This window comes from Erythrolamprus reginae, chromosome Z, assembly GCF_031021105.1.
Source record: "Erythrolamprus reginae isolate rEryReg1 chromosome Z, rEryReg1.hap1, whole genome shotgun sequence".
Classification (NCBI taxonomy): domain Eukaryota; kingdom Metazoa; phylum Chordata; class Lepidosauria; order Squamata; family Dipsadidae; genus Erythrolamprus; species Erythrolamprus reginae.
The window spans coordinates 111,584,657-111,603,808 of record NC_091963.1 but is presented as its reverse complement, the minus strand read 5'-3'; the positions used below and the strand labels follow the sequence as shown (position 1 = coordinate 111,603,808).

At 41.5% G+C, this 19,152-nt stretch overlaps 1 protein-coding gene across 3 annotated transcripts in view; it reads right to left on the bottom strand.

Annotated features, from left to right (window-relative positions):
* Positions 1–19,152, bottom strand: part of NPEPPS (aminopeptidase puromycin sensitive) — a 127,667-nt gene that overhangs the window by 53,645 nt on the left and 54,870 nt on the right. For all 3 annotated transcript variants that reach the window (XR_011556851.1, XM_070727671.1, XM_070727670.1), the window contains exons 10-13: positions 12,119–12,283; positions 11,790–11,894; positions 2,456–2,516; positions 277–386 (exon numbers count right to left, since the gene is read on the bottom strand). Coding sequence is in view for 2 of the 3 variants with exons in the window: in XM_070727671.1 (XP_070583772.1) it covers positions 277–386; positions 2,456–2,516; positions 11,790–11,894; positions 12,119–12,283 (441 nt within the window). In the remaining variant the exon portion in view is untranslated. The remainder of the gene's footprint in view (positions 1–276; positions 387–2,455; positions 2,517–11,789; positions 11,895–12,118; positions 12,284–19,152) is intronic.

The window sequence follows — 19,152 nt, the reverse complement described above, 5'->3', positions numbered from 1 at the left end:
TTAACTATTATTTCTGTATAAATGGACCTTGCTTTGCAATAAGAAAAATACAATGTCAAACTGCAAAATGCAGTTTGTTGATGACCGACTAGAAAGTTGTATAAAACTTTGGTCCGAAGGCTTTTTTTAAACTATAGAAATTGAAATACTGAAGTTTTAAAAAATGAAAGCAAAGACAGGAGCTCTATAGCATAATGTGCTTATAATCTTGGAAGATTAAATCATTGGTTTGCATTCTACCTGAACTGAGTTCAATGTCAGAAATTATATATCTACCTGCTCCCCTTCTATGTAAACCAGTGGAAAACCCATTTGCTTGGTCCATGTATTCATCACAGCAGCAATAGGTTTACCGCTAGCATCTTCCAGGCTTTCCCAAAGATCTTCTGCAAGAGAGAAAAACCCTCAATCTAAATAACCTGCATTCTAATGCTAAAGAAAATATTTCAAACCTGCTTATTTATTTATTTAGTGAATTTATACAGCCACTCATTTCAATAAAGTGACACTAGGCAGTTCCTAATACAAAAATCATAATCAAAAATAAGAGGAATCACTGGAGCCAAAGTTACAGAGAAACCTCATTTAGAGACTGCCTCAAGTACCAACCATTCAAACCTATGACACAGAAACATAGAAACATAGAAGACTGACGGCAGAAAAAGACCTCATGATCCATCCAGTCTGCCCTTATACTATTTTCTGTATTTTATCTTAGGATGGATATATGTTTATCCCAGGCATGTTTAAATTCAGTTACTGTGGATTTACCAACCACGTCTGCTGGAAGTTTGTTCCAAGGATCTACTACTCTTTCAGTGAAATAATATTTTCTCACGTTGCTTTTGATCTTTCCCCCAACTAACTTCAGATTGTGTCCCCTTGTTCTTATGTTCATTTTCCTATTAAAAACACTTCCCTCCTGGACCTTATTTAACCCTTTAACATATTTAAATGTTTCGATCATGTCTCCCCTTTTCCTTCTGTCCTCCAGACTATACAGATTGAGTTCATTAAGTCTTTCCTGATACGTTTTATGCTTAAGACCTTCCACCATTCTTGTAGCCCGTCTTTGGACCCGTTCAATTTTGTCAATATCTTTTTGTAGGTGAGGTCTCCAGAACTGACGATGATTAAAAATTATTTTGCAACAAAAACTTGCATTTACAACTTCTGCAGCTTCTCACATAGTTACATGTTGCCATTACAGTTAATACTGACTGTTTTCATGTTATTTTATTTCTTTTTGTCCTCATGGAATGGAGAGATTGTCTAAACAAGGGATCTTTTCCTGAGCTGCTTTTATCCGCAGCCCAGTGCTTCCACAGCAAATTAACACGCTCAGTTCTGCGATCTTAATTAAGAGGCAGTCATTGACTATGCCGTTTGTTCAGCAACCATTCAAAATTATGACAATGCTAAACAAAGAAGCATAAGAACTGGGTACTTATGCCGCAGTCACATGATCACAATGTAGGCAATTCACTCACCCTTATGACCAACCACAAGATGCCACAACTGCCCCCATCTGCATATCTTCCCTCCCTCACCCGATCCTACTGAATCCCTTGGGACTTCCTGCCCAGCTGGACCCCACATGCCTCTGGCCTGCTATCCACCCAGAATGCCTTGCTCCACTAACCTCTTTTGAAGATCACTTTTCCAAAAGAGTGCCCAGCCAATGCGATGCATGGCCTTCTGTAGAATGCTATTCTGGAAGCAAACCATTTGTGCAATCCTTTAGAAGGGCACAGTTGGAAAGTATGTGCTGCATCGCCTGGGTGCTATTTTGGAAATACAATCTTTTGAAAATTGCTTTTCTAAGAGTTTCAAGCCAATGTTTTGCACCATCTTCCTATACAGAAGCCACTTCGTGCCATCCTAAAAGTAGGTGTCACTTTAGAAGCAGCCACAATTCTCGCAATCTCTCGCATCCTACCAGGTCACTTAGCAATAAAATTGTTAATCCCAATTATGGTTACTAAATGAGAATGACATGTACATTGATTACAAGATTTAGGCATGTGTCACTGCATATATATGTCCTATGCAAAATTAATATACTGATTTTCTTATATGCAATATTAAAGCAACAATATTTTCACACAGTCTTATCTACCACTTATGTTCTAGAAAAAGAAATTTATCAAGGATTTAGCACAATACTAGACTGGATTAATTTGAGGAGGATTGCAGAAAGAAATGGAAAAAGCTCAGAATTCACTATGGGATTCTGATAGTAGATTACTATTTTACTATCTAATACACCAAAGAAAGGGTTGAGGGAAAGGTTAAGATTCCATGAACTATAATTTATAATTGATAGAAAACTACATTTCTTGTTCTTTTGCTTAGAGAAATTCAGAATGGGATAAATTATAAATGTTACTCTCTTTCATAAATGGAATGCTCTGGAGAAAACAGAAAACAAAAAACCCACAAGCATTACAATTACCTGTAGAAGCATTCTTATGCTGAAACTTGGTAAGATATAGGTGCATTCCTTTCCGGAAATCCTATAAAACAAGAATTTCAAAGCAAACAACATTATCAGAATTAATTCATATTTGCTCTTCCACAAAATAATTTTTAAAGAATATTTTTTTTGATTAATCAAAATGTATTATTATGTGTATAATATTGTTTATTTTACTGTCACAATACTTGTAAGCACATTTGGTTGGACCTTATTAATAAAAATAATATTTAGTTCACAATCTGAAATTTTGAGCCCAAAACAATGTTCAAAAGTTTTGGATATAATCCCAAGAAATCATAATTTTTTAAATTAGATTTTAACTTTTAATCTGACAAAAAATGATTGGAAAATAATCATATTAACTATACTTAATTTTATAGAGAGCTAAAAAGAAGTGATTAGGGCTATGGCAAAAAATAATTTTATTTATTTTATATTGTAGTTAAAATAGAATAAAATTAGAATAGAATTCTTTATTGGACTAGTGTGACTGGACACACAAGGAATTTGTCTTTGGTGCATATGCTCTCATTGTACAGTGCCCTCCCACTTATGACTGTAACTTGTTGGTTGTATCCTTAAGATTTTTATTAACATTGATTGTTTCCTCATTGCTTATTTGACCCCTATGACAGTCATTAAATGTTGTATCTCATGATTCTTGACAAATGTATATTTTCTTTTATGTACAATGAGAGCATATGCACCAAAGACAAATTCCTTGTGTGTCCAATCACATTTGGCCAATAAAGAATTCAATTCTAATTCTAATCTAATTACTCCATAAAGTAAATAAAATTGCCATAGCCCCAATCACTTCTTTTTAGCTCCCTATACTTCATATTTTAGGTAAAATCTCATATTGGAAACTATCTGCATGATATTAAAAATGCATAACAAAAAGATATGTCTGGTCTGAGCTAAAATCACTTGAAGAATGCTCTAACGACTCATTTGCATCTCCTGCTTGCTCTGGTACGAAGACACCCATACTGCCTTAATCTACCCCCAAATCATTGCAAGGGCAAAGTTTGCCATTACATCTTGTTCCACTATAAACTTAAGAGTTTTTCTATTTCTGCTGACACATTCTAAGCAGTCAGTTTGCAATTAATTATTCCAGGGTACATTTAGAGGTGTTGGCCTGCTATTTGGGGGGGGGGGTAATCTCTCTATTCCCTGGTCACTGTTTTGGGTGCTTTTAGCCATTTAGTGTCAGAAAACCAAAAATTTCTTACTAGATGAAGAAGTCATGGTATCCCTGTCTTTTGACAATCCAGGACAATACTAGTAATCACACAGTAGCCAGTCTTTCAAAAGACATGTAGTCAAAAGTGCTGGAAAAGTTGGAACAAGTGAACCCTTTTGTAGCCCCTGTTGTAAATTCATGACTGACAATCTTGAACAAGACCCAAGAGAGCTGGAATTAAGCCACAAATATATTTCTTGGTACAGGAAAGCTAGATGTCAACGAGACTTTCAATATGAAACTTGACAAACTGACAACCTCAACTGCAAATGTCAAATTGTTCTCTATTGAACTGCCCTGCTGGCTACAAAAAAAAAAGGCTCACATATTAACTTTACTTGCCCTAAGGAGACGAAGATATCATTGAAGAAACTTGCTTTCGTTAAAGGACAGAGAAACAAGATTGGTTCTGTTGGATTGCACTAGATTGTTTTGCCAGATGTACTTGAGCAGAAATGACTAGTCAAAAGCAGCAACACAATGAGAGACAAAGGCTCGCTAAATACAAGTACAGAAATGAACCAGACATTTTGATATTGACAAATGAAGTAATTATCTCTTATGATGAAAATGAAGGACAGATGACTGATGATGAAAAGGAATGTGAAGGAAGTTATGAAGAGGCCTTAGACCAAACACATGTGCCTCTACTTCAAAAGAAAAAAAACAGAATACAATAGATTATAAATAACTATTTTTGATATGCAAAGCATAAGATATGGTGTTTGTCTACATGCCACTGCTGCCATTACCACAGCCACCTTCATAGATGCTGGCTTGATCACCAAAGAAGACAAGAGATTTTTAATTGACCACAATAAAGTCAAGAGACAGAAAAAAGTTATGAAGTCCCTAGATCAAAAAATTGATGAGGTCTGTAAGATGGGCAAAATAGAATGCATCTTCTTCAATGGCAATAAAGATGCAACTAACGTTATACTGACAGAAACAATTCATATTAGCAATTTCCCAGTACCATCAAGTAAGAATATTATTCTGTGTCCAGTGAGCCAGGTAGAAGATATCTTTATCATTTCACTCAGAAACAGGAAAACTGGCTCAAGAGATTGCAATTAATCTGGAGTATTTCATGAAGAAGAAAGGCATTGACAAGTTTGAAGGCCATTGGAGGAGATTCAACAAATGCTGACTGTGAAGGTGGTGCCATGCACTGGATATAGGTTAAGGTTGATCAGGTTGATCTGAATGATGTGTGCATTTCACAAAAATGAGTTACCTTTATGGCACTTAATCACGAATTTGGATGGGAATACTTTGTCTAACAACAAATAGGCAGGTAAAATTGGCAACATGCTAGGTACTGGCAACAGAATTTGACATTAGTCCTTCGTTCACCAAGAGTTCAATTAGTTAGCTTCTCATTTCACTGAACAACAGTGTTATAAAGGATCTCTGTACTGATCAAGTGTATGGATATAAGATCACACAGGCAATAAGTACAGGAGAACTTCCCACAGATCTGGTTCTTCGGGAAATTGGCCCAATAAGTCATTTAGGTTGGTTGACAATTGCAAATATGCTTTGTCGAATATGGTTCCAAAACATGACTTTAAAGGCAAAACTGTCCAAAACTTAAGAATGATAGCGGAATACATAATTGGTGTGTACTACCCTTGCTAGTTCAACATCAAAATAAAACATTCTTGAGTTGAAAGTCCACATTATGTAGTGATCCAGCTGTAGCAAGCCAGACCTACAGCAAAAGATAATATTTTGCGAACCATTCAGCACTCAACGTGGTATGCTTTCAGTGAAATGATAATCCAAACACTCTTGTGTTCAGATGACATTCTAGATAGGAGAACTGGTATGCAAAAGATCATTGACTTAAGGGGTGCAGATAATGACGCGCTGGGAGATTTTTTTCTACGTGCAAGAAAAATGCCTTTAATCAATGCCATAGCATCCACTCTTCAGGAGCTGATTGACTGGTCTGAAGGTGTATATGAATCACATTTGATGTGTAAACTGACTTCAACGGAAATTTAAAAAGTTCATTGACAAATCAATGCAAGTATCACAATGGCCCTGTCATACCAAATCAATAGAGAGATGTGTGAAACAAGTCACGGAGGCAGCAACCAGAGTGTATTACACATGAGAAACATGAGAGTTGTATCACAGGCCAGGAAGAAGTCAACTGATATGAAAGAATGAATCAAGACAAGACTTGAAGAAACTTAAACATTTTTGTAATTCAAATAATTGCTTTCAGTTGTTGCTTTTTGATTGCATGGATTATTTTTGCTTAGCTAAATAAGATTCATGCAGGAAAAAAAACTTTTTGTAGCACAAGGTATAATTTTGAGAAGATAAAGGAACCGTTGTACCTACCTAAACGGTCTTCTCGATGCACTGGAAGGAGAGTCCAACATGGGTAATTCCTCTAGTCTTATTGGTAGGGACTGAGTTTAGATTAACATATTAATGAGGTACCGCCCCCTAGCTGCCCCAGGCACTCAGTTTTAAAAAACGAAGAAAATAGAATTGATAAACTAGATAACATTTATTCAACATAACTGATAACTGGCAATTGAACTGTAACAAATAGTCGCCCCTGGGCCTACTGGCGGGGAGAGTTTTGACTCTCCTTCCAGTGCATCGAGAAGACCGTTCAAGTAGGTACAATGATTCTTCTCCACTGCACTGGAAGGAGAGTCCAACATGGGATATACCCAAGTTTAAGTTCCATGGGAGGGAAAAGGCTGGACCAGGGGCGCAGGATATGTGCACAGCCTTTGAAGAACTCGCCTCCCGAACGATGCCTCAGCCGAGGCGAACAAGTCCAGTTTATAGTGTCACATAGAAAAATAGAAGATTGACGGCAGAAAAAGACCGCATGGTCCATCTAGTCTGCCCTTATACTATTTCCTGTATTTTATCTTAGGATGGATATATGTTTATCCCAGGCATGTTTAAATTCAGTTACTGTGGATTTACCAACCACGTCTGCTGGAAGTTTGTTCCAATAAAATAATATTTTCTCACCTTGCTTCTGATCTTCCCCTGAACTAACCTCAGATTGTGTCCCCTTGTTCTTCTGTTCACTTCCATCCTAAACCTTATTTAACCCTTTAACATATTTAAATGTTTCGATCATGTCCCCACTTTCCCTTTTGTCCTCCAGACTGTACAGATTGAGTTCATTAAGTCTTTCCTGATAAATATTATGCTTAAGACCTTCCACCATTTAAATGAATGAATGAATGAATGAATGAATATATTCAATACACCAGGGTGATTCGACACAAAAATATGTAACCCTTCCCTGGTGCAGAGCTGAAGGGATTGGATACTGTAACCTAGAGGATAATTCTCTGCCTTACAAGGCAAAGGTTGCAGGTTCAAGTCCCAGTGGGATATGGCTAGCTGATGAGGCCAAAATAAGGCCGAAATAGATCTATCCTAGTCTCCCTTAATTTTCAAATTCAGCAAAAAACCATGTGACATATATATATATATATATATACATACAGTAATACCTCGTCTTACGAACTTAATAGGTTCCCGGAGGAGCTTTGTATGGCGAAAGCTTCGTAAGACGAAACAATGTTTCCCATAGAAAACAATGTAAAATCAATTAATGCGTGCAAGAAAAAAAACGCAAAAATGGCGCTCTGCTGGGCACCGCCGCCCGGCTATCGCTTTTTGAAACAGCCGGGCGCTTCTCAGCGTTCTCCCGAATGCTGGCAAAAGTTCAGGTTCGGGTGGCCACCGAGAAGCCCCACTGCCCGGCTGTTGCCTTTTGAAACAGCTGGGGGGCTTCTCGGCATCCTCCCGAACGCCAAACCCAAACTTCTGGGTTCGGCGTTTGGGAGGCTGCCGAGAAGCCCCGCCACCTGGCTGTCGCCTTTTGAAACAGCCGGGGGGCTTCTCAGCATCCTCCCGAACGCCAAACCCGAACTTCCGGGTTCGGCGTTTGGGAGGCCGCCGAGAAGCCCCGCCGCCTGGCTGTCACCTTTTGAAACAGCCGGGGGACTTCTAGGCGTTCTCCCGGACACTGAATCCGGAAGTTCAGCAAAAGTTCGGGTTCGGCGTTCGGGTTTGGGAGCTTTGACATCACGAAGACGTCCTTCCTGGAGTCCACGTTTCAGCCGGCCAGGAAGGATATCTCCAAAATTAGGACCCCCGGTATAGCGCTGGGGAAGTCCACCATTTCAGGGAGTTCCAAACCTCTTGGCCTAAGGGAACCAGTTTGTGTGAATGGCTGATCCTTGCTTTCCGGAAGGGCAGTAAGAACCACTGAAGGGTTCAAATGTGGTTACGTGCCCATGGCACAATATCTATACATGAGACTAAGGTCCCAAGTAGCTTGGAGAGGAGGGAGAGCAGTACTCAGCGCTGTTGGCATAGACTGGTTACCATCTGGAGGATGTTGGATTGCCTCTCTGAGGAGAGGGATATGGTACCTGAGATTGTGTCTATGACCGAGCCCAGTGTAAGAGGCTGGTAGTGGAGAACAGCTGACTGTTTGGTAGGTTGATTATGAAACCATGATCTTGTAACGTCTTTATGGTAAGCTGTAGATCCTCCTTTGCCTTTGTCAGGGATCTGGATAATATAATTATGTCATCCAGATAGGCCATCAGCTGTATGGATTGAGAACGGTGATTGGCTGTCAGGACATCCAGTAGCTTTGTGAATGTCCAGGGGGTGGACAAAAGGCCAAAGGGCATTGCCCTGTATTGATAATGTGCTCCCTCTAGACAGAAGCGGAGAAATTTCTGATGCGCTGGGTGGATCGGGACATGGAGGTACGCTTCCTTCAGGTCTATCGATATAAGCAGGTCTCGGGATCGAACTGAGGCTAAGGTGGAACGGAGAGAGTGCATCTTGAATCTTCTGTAGCATATGAAGATGTTTAATTGCATCAGGTTCAAGATTAGCCTGTAACCTCTCGATGCCTTGGGAACAAGGAAGACTATCAAATAAAACCCCGTGCCTTCTAGTTGTTGTGGTACCTTCTCGATAGCCTGAATGTATAAGAGATGGGCGATTTCCTGTTCCAAGATTTCCCATTTCTGGGAATCCAAGGGCATGGGCATCGCAGAAAACAGTTGGATGGGGATTGCATGAACTCCAACCGAAGTCCTTGCAACACCATGGCCAGCGCCCATTTGTCTGAGGATGTAGTCTCCCAGGAGGTGCTGAAAAACTGAAGTTTGCCTCCTAGGGGGAGCGACTTGGAAGAGTCATTTGTTGCGTCTGAAGCCTCTTTGATTGGAACCTCTGAAGGGGCGTCTTGACTGCTGATAGTTCCTAGATCTGTCCTGGAAACCAGGTCTATCACCTCTAAAGGAGGGTTGGTTGTACTGACCCAGAGAATATGACTTCGGTGGCTGGATTGCGCCCAAGGAAGAGTCCCAACGAAAGGACTGTCCCCGGAAGTAATTGGGTAGCGTGCACTCCTGACGTTTGTAAGATTTCAGAAGGACCTTTCATTTGTCCTTGTCCTCTACGAGTTCTAACGCCTCCCCGAACAGGTTGGAGCCCTGAAATGGGGCAGAGGCCAGGGACCACTTCGACTTGGTGTCTGCCTGCCAGCTACGAAGCCATAAGAGATGTCTCAAAGACAGTGTGGCCACCATCCCTCTGGAGGAGAATTTTGCCGCATTCAGCGTGGCGTCAGCAGAGAATTCTGCTGCAGCCATTAGTTTATTCAGGTCCTGTCGCAAGCGGGCATCCTCAGGTCCCAGCCTTGCCTTGCCTGCATTTCTTGGATCCACATGATTGATGGCCAAATTGTAAAAGGATGCTGCCGAAGCAGCCCATAGGCTCCAACTGGCCATCTGATGCATCTTTCATAACAGCGTTTCCACCTTCCTGTCATTGGGTTTAAGGCTGTTGGCTGTTTCTGACGGTACCAAGGCATTAGAAACAAGGGTTGCTACAGGCTTGTCGATGGGTGGAAACTGAAGCAATGTTTCAATTTTGTCATCAAAGGTGTAAAACTTCCTTTCCATCGTAGAAGACCCTTGAGCCGCCACTGCTCTAGGGGATGAGGCAGGCCGAATGTAAGGCCACCTCCAGACGCTGTTCCAGGGCCTTTATCTTCCTCTCTGTCTCCTTGATGGAGGAGGAGGAAGACTTATCCTTGGCCCTACTTGTGTGGGTCTTTCCCTTGGCTTTAGAGGCCACTAGGGGAGGGGCTGCTTTATCCCCCACTGCCTCCTGTTCCTCCATGGTTACTCACGAACTGCACAGGTAGAACGAAGCTGGGATTGTTTAACTGTTATTCTCTGGCAGCCAGCAAGCACCACGAGTCCTGGGGCAGATGGAAGAAAAAGGCTGCGCAGGCACTCTAGTGCTACGGTGACTTCGTGCCAAACAGCTGAGAGGGCATGGTGACCCTCAACTTCCTGAACTCCAAAATGGCAGGCGTGCTCGCATTTCTAGCTGGAGAGCGTCATTTCCGTTCTCTCTATGGCTGGGGATCCTCCCAGAACTGCTCCGCCCGTTCCCAAAATGGCGGGTGCTTTTTTTGCCTCCACTGGGGAGCGCTGCTCTTGCTCCCGGCTACTGAGGTCCTTTCTGCGCGAATCCGCTGGTTTGGCTTCTTCAGGAGCCTGGCGCCAGCAAATGGGGGTCCTCGCCATGGCGCGCCGCCCCTAAAATGGCGGGCGCCCTGTGGCCTTGGCTGGGGAGCACAGTGTTTTGCTCCTGCTGCCTGTCCTCTTCGCAGCCGCCCACGCTCCCGGCGGCACGGATCAGTTGGGAAGCGGCTTCTCAGACCTCTTGGATCCCAGCGCCGACGAAGGGGTTGTCAATATCTTCGCCTCGATCCTACCGGCCTGGAATGTTTCCAGCCTCACAGTGGGGGGGGGGGGGGCGGACCCCCCCATCTTAGGCTTCCAGCCGGGTTTGACCACAGGGGCCAGTGATCTAGGGCTGCAACTCCTCTCGCAAGGCAGTTCTCTCTGGGAGAAGAGGCCGTATGAGGACCAATGAAGATGGGGGTGGTGCCCGTGGAAGGAAGAGACCCAAATTTGTAATTCTGACCTGAAAGGCAAAGTAAAGTTAATGTTACAAACACAAACAAACAATTCAAACCTTTAATCTGGATAGAACCAGGAGAAAAACTCATTACGTCCTTACACTAGATTGAGTTTTTTAAAACTGAATGCCTGAGGCAGCTAGGGGGCAGTACCTTATTAATATGTTAATCTAAACTCAGTCCCTATCAATAAGACTAGAGGAATTACCCATGTTGGACTCTCCTTCCAGTGCAGTGGAGAATTAACAATTTGTAGAGTATATGATCAGGTGTGGATTTACCATGCCTGATCAAAACATTGTGCAATCACAAAAATAACAACAGATTTGAATTCTTGATGTAAAAACTAATATTTTTAACCTCACTAAAAAAAATTGCAAAAATCAATTTTCACCTCATTAAATGACACACCCCAAGCAATTCTCAGAATATTTGAAGTATATTTGAATGTTTGAACTGGTTGCCGATTGGTTTCCGGACACAATTCAAAGTGTTGGTAATGACCTACAAAGCCCTACATGGATGTGGACAAATAAATTTATTGCTTTAGAAAGCAGTCTCTTCATGAGAAATCCTAGCTTTCAGTATATAGCATGAGTATGCTTACAGTAAAATAGGACTTTGGTTGCATGTTAGTACGGGGTATATGGTTGTTAGGGATTGCCATTGTAAACTGCATATTGTACACTTGTACTAAACTTGTACTTAAAGAGTTAATGTGCACTCAAAGAGTTAACTTGTACTAACAGCTATTCAAAGCTGTTTCGTCACTTCCTCATTGAAGCTATAAAAGCTCATTATTTTGCTCAGTCACTTACTTTACTTTTGCCTGAGAGAGGGGGAGTTGTGTTTAAGCTTCGTGCTTGTATAAGCTTTGTGCTTATTATCTATATTGTATTTTGCTTTGTGCTTCTAATCTTGTAATTGCTCAGTGCTTATTATCCTGTATTTGCTTCGTGATTATTCTGAGTCTGTGTCTTGGCTTTATCACACATCCACGCTCTGTTAAAATTCTCTGCTCGGTGTTGTCGAAGGTATATATTTACCTCATCGCCTATATAATCATGTAGCATTCGAATTACTGATGCTCCCTTGCTGTAAGAAATTGCATCAAATATTTCATCCACTTCAGATGGATGGCCTACATTGACCTAGATACAAGAAAAGGAGTAAGTTATACAACAAATATAAGGCTTGCACTGAATAAATATTAAGGAAATCTGTTTACAATATAATCTCTTAGTTTAAGATACCAAACAATTTGCTAATTTGTTGTGTTTTGTCCCCTCAATGATCAGAAGATTTCCATTTGAAGACATGCAAGAATGTTGGGGGAGGACACCACCTTTCACTAATTAATTTAGATGGCACTCACTTCAATAGGATGACTGTTGTCTAATGCATCAAGCTCCTGAGCTCTTGTGTAATCAGCAGATACAAACTGAGTCCAAATATCATATTCTGGAAAGCAATGGTCTACACAAAGGTACTCAATCCAGGATGCAAAGCCCTCATTGAGCCACAGGTGAGTCCACCATTCCTAAATAGAAGAAAGAAAATTATTCCCAGTAAAAATATAGTTTTAGGTTGCATTTTAAAGCACAATACATTTAGCTATTCAGACTCTGGGATATCACATTTTTCTAAATTACTAATAACCCTAAATTGCTAATAACCCTAGATCTTTTTTAGCAGAGATGAAGACTATATAAAAAAACCTCCAGTATCTGAAATTTTATGCAAAAGATTTAAGCATGAATATTATCTTTCTTTCTTAAACAGCAACTTTCCAAACTTTATCTTAGTATTCTGTCAGACATGAAGGATTAGGATCACACATTAAGTTCTAGTTCAAGAAGCTCAAGCCTGTATATAAGAATCTGGTCAACCACCATACAATACTAAATATTGACCAGGAGTCAACATCCAATTCAAGAGGAATTGGACTTGAACCTTCTGCAGAAATGTAATGACTCTAGGCCAAAGGTCTCCAGTGTTGGCAGCTTTAAAACTTATGGATTTACAACTGTCAGAATTCCCTAGCTAGAATGGCTGGGTGAAGCAGCTCAGATGCAACTCAATTTTTTTTAAAATTGTACATATTAATGGCATAAAGAAATGAAACAGGAATGTACTTCTTCCCCTAATTTGACTTTCAGTGTGAAAAAAATTAAATAATTATTAAAAATAATACAAATATAATAAGTTTTCTTTGCAACAAATAAAACATGTTAACATTACTAAACTGCCATTGGATAAAAAATATTTCTGGATATATAACTACAATAAAAAATAGACAATTTTCATTGTGGTTTGGATTTTATCAGACAATCTCAAATTCTGAGGTTTAATGGGGAAAAAAGCATCACTAGCATTAACACAATTCTAAAAAACTAGTAACGTCATCATATTTTATAACTTGATCACACACAAAAGTTATTTTTATACAGGGTGTTATTTTAGAAATTTGGGCTATATTAGAAGGTAAGCAAATGCAGACCTGTAGGGTAAATGAAACCCCCGAAGTTTCTATTAGTAGCCCTCACAAGAATGGAAGATAAATAAAAACTTTGTGTCAAAGGAGCAAGCTGTTCATAGAGAAGCTGGTCATAATAATTAAGAAAAAGATGGGAAAATTGTGGAAAATATATAATGATTCTAATAATTTGACTTTTATGATGTAAACTATTGTGATAGTTCAGATTCTTCAAAAAGTTACTTTCAGCCGTAATGCAACTAACTAAGAAACATTACCAAAATTGAAAATGCTATTTTCCTCACTAGTTTAGACAATCCTACATTAGTGCTAATATGCTGCTTTGTCATATGTATTACTCAGTATATCTGGAGCATTATTAGGCGCTTCCCCACTTGTGCCTAACCATATCACACCTTTGCAATCTAAAATTCCCTTCATTTATTCATTAAATTTATTCCACCTTTCATTCAACAGCTCAAAGCAAGATAAGTAAGCATTTTTTTTGTTTCATTTTTCTCTATGGTAACTGAGATTGATTAAGAAAGAATAAATGACCTAGTTCTTCCATAGCTAAAAGCACCCTAAAGGGTTAGTTCAACACCTTATTATCATTAAGCATACTGACTTTGTTTTATCTTGTCCGTGACCCATATGAAAGAGTGCTCATAGCATTTACATAGAAAATGAACTGTGTACTACATGAATTATCTATCGAAATTATAATATAAAATAAATGAAATGCAGTGTTGCAGCAATGTTCTTAAAACTATAATCAAGAAGTTACTTCATAAAAATAGTAGGAATAGCAAGGAAGGGGCGTGGCCAACATCACAGCACTATGGTTATTTCCTGCGCTCGGCAGGAAACCCCGAATCCCAGCTGTTTGGAGACCTGGAATCAGAGTGGAACCAGGTCAGATTTGCCCTGGAGAGGCGTTGAAGAAAAGAGGCACCAGTGGTCTGGAGGGGAGCTTGCAATCCCCACCACCACCAGGGAGCCCACACCAGCCTCTCCGCCAACCGTGGAAAATGACTCCATTGCCCTTAGCTGGGATGGATCCAATAAACAGGTGGCGGAACTCACAGCTCCAATAGCCTTGTCCACTTAATCAGGTGTCACCAAGTCAAACTCCTCCCAGACAGATGGACAAAGACATTCAACCCCAGTCACCTCGACTGACTCGTTGTCAGCCAATAGTGCTATACAATTGGAGTCAAGGTCCGCCCAGATCCGAGTGACTTTATCAGCGAAAAACAAGTTAAATTCCTCGGCACTGCCCTGCAAGATCTCCCCAACTCCCCCCTGATTTAGAAGGGAGCGGGTCACCCTAAACAGAGTAGCCGGGCAGGATTCCGCTGATGCAATCAAGGCAGCATGGTACGCGCATCTTGCCGCCTTGAGCGCCACTTTGTAGGTCTTAATAAAAGCTCTTACAAGTGTTCGATCAGATTCGGACTTACTCTTCCTCCATCGCTTCTCTAGACGTCTCTTCTGGCGTTTCAACTCCCGGAGCTCCTTGTTGAACCATGGAGCTCTACGGGGTCTAGTACAACAGAGAGGTCGCAATGGCGCAATTCGGTCAAGAGCCTCTATCACAGCCTTGTTCCAGGCCTCAGCAAGACTCCGCCGAGCTGTGGACGAGTGAATCTGGTAAAACCCCAAGCGCCCTCTGAAAGCCCTCTGGGTCCAACAGGCGTCTGGGGCGGAACCTCTTAATCGGTTCCGCCTACCTGCGGGGGAGGATTGGAGCCAGGAAATCGAGCCGCAGTAGGAAATGGTCTGACCATGACAAAGGCAACACATCTAAGCCCCTTAGTCTCAGACCATTACTCAATTGCTCTGAGAGGAATACCATGTCGGGTGTGTGTCCCCCCTCGTGAGTCGGACCCTGAACTACTTGAGTCAGGTCCATGGTTGTCATGGTGGCCATGAACTCCTGTGCTAGTCCAGAGGAACTGCCGAGTTACGGCAGATTGAAGTCCCCCAGGACAATAAGTCCGAGGAACTCCACCGCCAACCCGGCCACATCCTCGAACAGCACAGGCAGGGCTGTTGACATGCAGCTGGGAGGCAGGTACATGAGTAACAAGCCCACCTGAACCCCTAAGTCCAACTTCCAAATTTAAAAGGAGACAAAAGGGACTCTAAAATGAAGTTAGTGGTTATTTAGCAATTGGAAACACCATAAAGGGAGTTAAAGGAACATCAATTAATCATCAATACCAAATTACTATTGTACACTGCTTTATTGTCGCTATTAGCCCCCCCGAGTCTCTGGAGAGGGGCGGCATACAAATCCAATAAATAAATAAATAAATAAATAAATAAACATGTTTAAAAGCCCAAATTTGAGAATGTCTTTATAATTGGACTTGGTGGAAGTTAAAGAAACTGAAAAGGAATAAAGAATTTGAAGAAAATATCTTGTAAGTGCTAAGTGGATTTAAAATACTTTGGAGACTTTTGTAAAAGAGTTGTTTTGCTATATTGTGTAACCAGCAATGCCATCTGCTATTTAAAAGAAATATTGCAACAGACTGTGGAAAGCATGAATTTGCTGACAGCTAGAGACTGACCTTGCTCATAAGAAGATAAGTAGGAGCTTGAAAGGACTTGAAAACTGTGTTTTGTGCTATTGTATTTGATGGTGCACTGTTTTGGTGATAGAAAATAAGAGGACTTTGAATTGGATTGCACTGAAATACAAATAAATTATATGGTCTTAAGCTGCAAGTAAAAAAATCACCACTGTTTTTGCAAAAAAATGGCCCATTTTTCACTCTCTTTTTTCTTTGCAAAAGCATGAGTGTTTTTGCCTTCCCTCGGAGCACTCTGAAGGCCTCCCAAATCATTTGTGCACCCCATTTTTGCGAAAAATGGGGCCATTTTGCACAAAAATTGCTGGCTCTGTGCTCCTTAGATAGGAACACCTTGCAAGTCACAGTATTGATGATGACCCTGAAGTGCAGGAGTGAGGTGGTGAGAGTTAGGTGACTTTTCACAAAATTTGCTGAGAAGCCATGTGTTTGCAACATTTAATGGTATATAGGAGGTCCTCAGGTGCATGCTGGGGCAACATTGGGTAATTATGTAGTCCAAATAACATTGGACTCATAATGGACATGTCCAGAGATACACCAACACCCCATAGAGAAGTTTGGTGAAGATCCTGGATGCCGATGAAAGTCAAAATGGGAAGGCTTGATATTGACAATGAGCACCAGCGAAACAGAATCATAGGATTCCAGTGTGACGGACAAACTGGTACATGGAAGAAGAATCCTTGAGATCGATGGAGATAGCCCTCCATCCCCCCAGAGTTCTTGGGGACTAGGAAGAGGACAAAATAGAATCCTAGGCTCTCTTGTCCCAAGGGCACCCTCTTTATGGCTGTAATATCAAAAAAGATGGTGGATCTCTAATTCCATCGGCGCCCATTAGGTGGCATCGGGCAAAATGGGATACTGGATAAACTGGATGGATCCCATGAAGGGGTGTCTAGTCTAAGAAAAGGGACTGCCTCTGTCCCTGGCAGTGGATCTGTCCTGTCTCCTGGTAGTACGATCTCTGGGTTGTGGACCCCCAAAGGAACACTGCCTCCTTAAAAATGGGGTAGAGTCCTATCCGTTCATCTATGAATTCTGGGAAGAATTGATACTATCTTAAAGGAGTCACCAAATAAGTGAGTCCCTAAAAATAGGGCAGCTGCGAAGTGCTATTTAGAATGGTAGCTGCTGGCCAATTGCGTAGCCACAGCATGTGGCAAAAGGTGACTTTAGCTGCCATGGTGTGGGAAGGGAATTTGACCAAATTGAGTATTGTATCAGCAAAAAACTCAGCTGCCACCAATAAATTATTTAAATCGTGGTGGAGCCAAGAATCCTCCATACCCAATCTCGACTCCATCTCTCTAAGCCACATGATGGAGGTGCAGTTAAAGAAGGACACAGCCGTACTTGCCCTCACTGATCAAGCGGCTGCTTGGGGGGACTTCCGAAGTATTGACTCGGCCTTCCACTCATAAGACTTAAGGCCCTCCGCCACCTCTGATGGCAAAATGGCTGAAAACACTAGATTGGCAATGGGAGGATCCAACATCGCTGCAACAGTTCATCGATCTCTGGGCCAAACCTGTAAACCCCAGGAGCAGCGGCAGGATTGCTCTAAGACCACTTGATTATCTTATTAAAGAGTTTTGATGATGATAAAAAGTCAGTCTCGCTCTGGCTCAGAGAACAGCCCTGCGGCAAGGTCAATACCCACAGAGAGTTTAGAAGATTAGTTCGCTACACTCCGGTTCACTGTGAGCTTGGCTTTGTTCAGCAGTGTCGTGAAGAGGGCCAGTTTGAACAGCCCGGTGAAGGCCGGCTGGTCTGGAATCAGACGATTGTTGGAGGAATGCCCCTTAGAAGTGGCCTTCTTGGGGGCAGCAGATGTGGCTAGCTCCTCGCTTGATGGACTATAGCGTGGCCAGCCATCTTAGTGGTAGTGAGGCCACTGAAGCAAAAATGAGGCCGCAAGAGGCTATAGCCTCAGGCAGGGATTCCATTTGGGCATGGAGACAGGTGGAAATAAGTCCAACAGATGTCACTCGCACCAGCCACGCTGTAAGTACAAATTGATGTGTTCATGAAGTCAGAAAAATAAACACGCTCCAGCAAGTAAAGACACAGCTGTGCAATCAGAATCAGCAGGCAAAATGGCAAATGAAGCTTTGTGACTATTTAAAATGGCTGCCGGCATTAGCTGAATTAGGAGATCTGATCTGTAGCCAAACAAAATAGCCAACAGCACTGAAAATCTATCATAACATTTGCCCAGAAACAAGCAATCCAAAATGGCTGCTGGCACACAAGCAAGCAAGGAGCGATCTGCCTAGCAATAGGCAGAGCAGTGTTCTAATGGCTGCCAGCTGAAAATGGAGCTGAGAGGCAAGCCTCATTAACCAGAAAATTTGCACATGGCAAATATCATTCCCCTAATTGCTCAGTGGAAGCACTAGTTGAAAGAGAAATCTCCGAAGGTAATAAGAGGTTTCTTGCAATAGTAGCCCTTAGAGGGGGAAATTTGGCTGCGTTGTTCTAGGAAGGGGTTTAGCCCCATGGGGCAGGAAATCCAATTCGATTCTGCTCCACCGGGCAGGAGTATAGCATTGTGGGACAGGGACTCCAAGCTAATTATGCTCCTCTGGGAGAGAATAGAATAGAATACAACATAATAGAATTCTTTATTGTCCAAGTGTGATTGGACACACAAGGAATTTGTCTTGGTACATATGCTCTCAGTGTACATAAAAGAAAAGATACACTTGTCAAGAATCATGAGATACAACACTTAAGATTGTCATAGGGGTCAAATAAGCAATGAGGAAACAATATTAATAAAAATCTTAAGGATACAAGCAACAAATTACAGCTATACAGTCATAAGTGGGAGGAAATAGGTGCTAGGAATAATGAGAAAAAACTAATAGTAATAGTAGTGCAGACTTAGTAAATAGTTTGTTGAGGGAATTATTTGTTTAGCAGAGTGATGGCATTTGGGGGGGATGTTCTTGTGTCTAGTTGTCTTGGTGCACAATGCTGTGTAGCAACATTTTGAGGGTAGGAGTTGAAACAGTTTATGTCCAGGATGCGAGGGGTTAATAAATATTTTCACAGCCCTCTTTTTGACTCGTGCAATATACAGGTCCTCAATGGAAGGCAGGTTGGCAGCAATTGTTTTTTTTCTGCAGTTCTGATTATCCTCTGAAGTCTGTGTCGGTCTTGTTGGGTTGCAAAACCAAATCAGACAGTTATAGAGTTGCAGATGACAGATTGCATGATTCCTCTGTAAAACTGTATCAGCAGCTCCTTGGGCAGTTTGAGCTTCCTGAGTTGGCGCAGAAAGAACATACTTTGTTGTGCTTTTTTGATGACTTTTTGATGTTA